The 5565-nt window shown below is 42.0% G+C and overlaps 1 protein-coding gene across 1 annotated transcript in view; it reads left to right on the top strand.

Annotated features, from left to right (window-relative positions):
* The first annotated feature begins 788 nt into the window (after positions 1 to 788).
* Positions 789 to 5565, top strand: part of LOC139708565 (protein Aster-B-like) — a 60708-nt gene continuing 55931 nt past the window's right edge. The window contains exons 1-2 of the mRNA XM_071620508.1: positions 789 to 930; positions 2502 to 3148. Coding sequence (XP_071476609.1) covers positions 2520 to 3148 — 629 coding nt within the window. The 5' untranslated portion in view covers positions 789 to 930; positions 2502 to 2519. The remainder of the gene's footprint in view (positions 931 to 2501; positions 3149 to 5565) is intronic.

Below are 5565 nucleotides of genomic sequence, written 5' to 3'. Positions count from 1 at the left end.
TCCACTCGAAGGAATTTTTGTGGCCTTCTAACAAGGCGCTTCGACTACTAATACTAGCAACTGCTCATCAATGTACAAACTCGTCTACGTATAACCGGTCTTCGGGCCAGGCGCTAGGCATCGCCTATAACTTGCAAGCGGCTTGCTCGCGGCAAAGATTACGCACACAACCATGGAGATGTGAACGCACAAGTCGCGTCGTCGGTGTGTGTGTGTGTGTCAAGCGAAACGAGATTTTGGTGGGAAGAACTCGCCGTACACGAGACTCGCGTCGGAGCGCCATGAACTCGTGAGTTTACGCATCACTGCGCTGCTGCACGGGTTTAGAGCACAGAACTCGTGTGTAAGAGTTCTGTGGTTTACGGCTGTGGTTTACGGCCACACAGTACTGTGCGATGTGCACTGTGAACCTGTATGAAGACCGTGGACTGGGGTAATGTTGCAGGCCGCCGATCGGATACTGTAGCCGAGATAATGTGTGATGTGCCATAAAAGCTTGCCTATAGATACGAGATAAGATGGGCTATTGTTATTTTGTGACATACCGGTACCTCGATCGTCTTATAAAACTACTTTAAAACAGACCGTGACTACCGACCGACTGGAAAAAGCGGCTTTCATCTGCCGGCACTATCATCATCTTAGGAACATCTCTCTTTCTAGCTCTCGTTACCAACCAATAATGCTCTTGAGCAGTGAACTTTGGACCAAAACAGTTTCCTAATTCCTATTCTTCATCCACTCGTTCCCATCGGCATCGCATCCGTACTTTACAGCTGATCATGTGGGTCTCCGGTCGACTAGACGGTCTGGAGTTCTAGGAAAACGAGTCGGCGAGGCGACGAGGATCTCATCTTTCCATTCGTTGGCTGGTTGTGCATACATCCAACTCCATTTTACACAACGACTAAAGCTTGTTAGACTAAAGACGTGAGAATCTAGATCATTTTTCTTAAAGGCATTCCATTGTAGAATTCTTGACTAAACTTTTTGTTTAATGTTAAAATGTTAGGAGGTTGGCCACCACCAAAAGTGACCACTCACTCACCACTGCATTCCACGGCCTACACGGCACGGGCATGTAACGGCATAGACTCAGATGATGACTCAGAGACACAATCTGATATTTGATAATTACTAAATTAGGGTCCTAACGTTAACTATTACATGTCTATGTAACATTAGACTCTTTTCTCAATTCCTTTCTCAATTCTGGCGAATCTGGCCGGGATATTTCTAGCAATGCAATGTCTATTTATCATTCATGCCATGGTATCGGAGTCTACTAGATAGTATTCCAAAACACACCCGTCATGAAATGGTCCGACCCAATGCTGTAATTTAAATCCCAAAGTTCAATATGGTATGTGATTCAACTAATTTACCTTCAAAAACTTTGCAGGATGTTTGTATGATGATTTGTATAAAGACCAGACATGACAAATTACCACACTACATGTAGTTGTATTTGTTCATGGTGCAGATGAGTTCCGATATGCCATTGGATCCATCAATGGGTAGTACAGCACTCTGTAGTTGCCAGTCATTGCTATCTGGTTCTGTTTCGAATCAGTATGCACTTTAAGATAAGAGTGTGTGTTTTTTTTTAGTTTTGAGTGTCTGTGTGTGAGGGGTTTTCTCTTTGAATCACATTGATTAAAGCTATCTGACAGTATACAAATGACGCACAGGTCTGAGTGCGTCAGTCGGAATTGTGTGCATAAGGTAACTATGGAATGCTTAACCCACGAGGCGAAGCCGAGTGGGTTTAGGCTAAATTCCATAGTTACCGCATGCACACTATATTCCGACTGACGCACGAAAAGACATGTGCGTCATCTGATTTATAGAATGGGTAATTTTCTTGTCAAAAATCCATTTTTCTATCGTGTTACCCGATGACAAAATTACTGGATCATGCATTTCCTTTTGGCTTGCCGTAAACAAGCATGCATCAGTTTTTACTGGACGCACGGCCAGCCATGCATCAGTATTTACTGGACGCATGGCCAACCTGAGTGCGCGAACGCTTGCTTAGTGCACAAACCTTTGTTACAAGTACGCGTACTCTTGCTACAAGTGCGCGATAACATGTTTACCACGGTGACTCAGCGTACGTAGCGTGCGGCCAGTAAAAATCAACACATAGCTCTCGACCAATCAGATCGCAGGATTCTCGCTGTCCATTCTATAACAAAGACAGAATGTTTGTTCAGATATTGCCCAGATGATAACATGATTAACTTTAACTGTTACAGGAATATCTGTTTAGAAGGGAATTGGTAATCCTTTGTATGTTGATATCTTTTCTCATTTAACCCGTTGAGGACGGTTTGATTTTGCTACAACACGCATTTCCCATAGACGCTTGCCCGAGTATACTCGGGACTCGTCCTCAACGGGTTAATAGTCCGCTCAAAGTTGTTCTCTGTCTATCAGTGCTGATGCTGTTTTCTTTTAGGTGTTGATCAATATCATTTATACCCTGTCTTTTCTTTCAGCTTGACATTTTGGCCACGATGTCAAATCAGAGACCAAAATCCACTTCTTCCTCCAGTCGTGATTCCACAGGCAGTGTCAACCCGCAGCGCCTGGTGGATCTGGCCTACGACAAGCCGGGGCCAGCTTTGGGAACGGGCAGTGGACACAGTAGCGGTTCAAACGGAGGAAACAGTCACGGTGTCGAGAGCAGCAGAAATTCTGGCGCTTTTTCAAAGGACTCTGGGTCCCCTCCGGGCACCTCAGACTCACGCCCGTCTACTCCTCAGATGCAGGTGAATTCCTCGGAGGTTGGTGGCATCGACATTCCAAATGCTGGTACCAGCAGTCACCACGCCGGCACGGGAAGTGGAGGAGGGAGCTCCTCCTCAGGGGGCGATGTCGCCTCCCCGTCCCTGACATCCATTCTGCAGTCCACCTCGACTCCCCCAAGCTCTGGCTCTGCTTACCGTAACAGCTGTCCACCATTGACTCCGGGCCTAGACCAGGTCCCCACGGTCCCAGGTCGAGGGGGGTCATCCTCCTCGGACGTCAGTGGAGCGGCGTCGGGATTTGGACCGCTCAATACTTCTGGCCAGGCAATGATGTCGTCGTCAATCACAGCAGCGGGCAGTACAGGAGCTCGAAGCACCGGAGGGGAAGATGGCAGGTAATGAGCAGTGTGACACAGATATCTGTTAGCCCTTTACTAAAAATGATATGCCATATATTTAGTGAGCCTAATTTTTTTCGCAAATAGGGTCTACACACAGTACTGAACAGAAAAACAGAGACAACTAGTACATTGTATGCATGCATTCATGCGACTTTCATGTCGTGATCAGAGTTGATAAAAATGTTTTTACATTGATCAGCGAAAAGCACCCGACTTGGAAAATTGGCAAAAAATAAAAACCTCACAAAATATGCAGTACCTTGGTGTCTGGTCTAGGACCATCCTTGGCCCCTACAAATAGCTATCAATGTTTTAGCCTTGTCGTTCCCCATTCTGAAGCCAGGGCAACAGAATATCACACTAGACCCTGCTTCCAAATTCTTCAAATCTGTACCATGTGATGTTTATTGAATATTCATAGATTTGTACATTGTACAATTATACATCAGGGACAGCTCTGCACTTTTGATTTTTAACAGTGCTTGCCCACCTGGTTTTAATAGATGAGAGAGGCTCACATGAAATTTTTGAAATTAGAATGTACATGAACATTCCTCGTTTTCAGTACTTGTTACTAGGACCTTTAATATTAAAGCAAGTCTATGAATTTGAATAAACTAGTAGATTGACCTGTTGCATTGCTACAAAGTAGTCCCTTGCAGTTGACTACCGATGTATACAAGGAAATTCTGGACTTTCAGCAATGCTAGTCTAGTTTTCAAGAAGACAGTGAGAACAGCTTAACTCCTGGGAAATTTGTTAGGGAAGGTTGTACTATAAAAAGGGAATGCAAACCACAAAATACTGGACTATGATTGTATACAGTATGACTATGAGCACACACTTCGGGAAGATTTGGGGGGAGGGGGGTTTAGGAAATTTCCATAGTTATGCGAGAAGTTTTCAATAAGTTTGCAGTCACACTGGCAAAACTTCAAGAACTTTTAATCTTTGCAACGTTGTGCCAGTGTGACTTTGGCTAATGTCATAATGACCATGATGATCAACACATTTGTGTACAGTATGGTCACTTTATGTTACACTGTACATTGTACTTCTAAAGTAATTTCATAAGGGGCTGAACAGTATACTTCTAACAACAGCAGCAACAACAAAATGTCATTTTGTGCAACTGGAATATCATAATTCCATCAACAAACAGCCAGACTTCAGCATCTTCGTTTCTCCTTTCAATATCTGTTTTAAGCAATGAAATTTACTACTGTCATGCATACAATGTATTTGTAATGATTTTACTAGACAAATATTGGTGTGGTAGACTTTAAAGGGATAGTACAGTTTTGGTGGAGATGAGAAATGGGTTTTTAACTTTTTGCGAGATACATTGTACCAAGAAAACACTTATGATGAATACGTTTGTAGTACAGAACATACCATTTTAAGAGGAATTCAAAGTTTATTTGACCAAAATCGGGTTTGGAATGACTGAAACATCAAAAAACAAAGTAAAACAAAGCGATCGTAATAAAGTGTGGGTCCCACACTTTATTAGAATCGCTCTTTTTTGATATCTCAGCCATTTCAAAACCAATTTTCATCAAATAAAAGTTGAATTCCTCATAGATTTGCATGCTCTTTCACATTTTATAAGAGGTTTCTCATTATCTCACCAAACAATGTTAGAAACCTGAAATTAGGTCTCAACCAAAACTGTACAATCCCTTTAAGCCTATTGCACGAGTTTCATTTAAAAAAAAAAAGTATCAGAAAGTGTCAGTTAGTTAAATAGGTGAGCACTTCCTTGTAATGTTAGGATGAGATTGTTTTGCATTTTCATCTACAGTGGGTGTACTATACTGCATACTATGATTTCAGAATAGCTTGTCCTTTCCAAAAAGTCTTTCAAGTGTATAGTACAGACATATTGTAGCATTAGCAAGCAAAACTTACTGCCAGACATACCAGTTATGTAGGGATACATATGGGCAGGCACTTGTTTGTAAAGTGCACTCTCAAAAACACCATATGGTAAAAAAAAAAAAAAAAAAAAAAAAATCGCAGTCCTTCATGTTATTGCCTCAGACAAAGAACTGTAAAGCAAAATTTTTGTGGCGTGAAATGCTTGCTAATTGAAGCCGACAGCCTTTTTTTTATGGCACGAAATTTTGCTATGTTACAGGCAGGCAATGCATTTAGTGTAGACGTGAACTTTTGTATGCATCTAATAATTTTGCGCATCTTTGCTCTCGTGAAATTTGCACAATTGAAATGCATGTGAAAATTTCTGGTTTTACAGTGTATACAGTGTATGGAAGTGTGTTGTCTTAAAGGTCCTGTTTACCTTCGGGAGCAGTGATTTATAAAATGTTCAAGATATCACATTTGATGCACCCCTTGTGTACTTGTAGGTCTGTTGTGTCACAAAACTTACTACCATATAAACTTTTTTG

The sequence above is a fragment of the Diadema antillarum genome, unplaced genomic scaffold (assembly GCF_040938485.1).
Source record: "Diadema antillarum isolate AM-2024a unplaced genomic scaffold, OU_Dant_1.0 seq00001348_RagTag, whole genome shotgun sequence".
Taxonomy (NCBI): domain Eukaryota; kingdom Metazoa; phylum Echinodermata; class Echinoidea; order Diadematoida; family Diadematidae; genus Diadema; species Diadema antillarum.
Note: the sequence above shows the minus strand (reverse complement) of the source record. Positions and strands in the feature narration are given on the sequence as shown.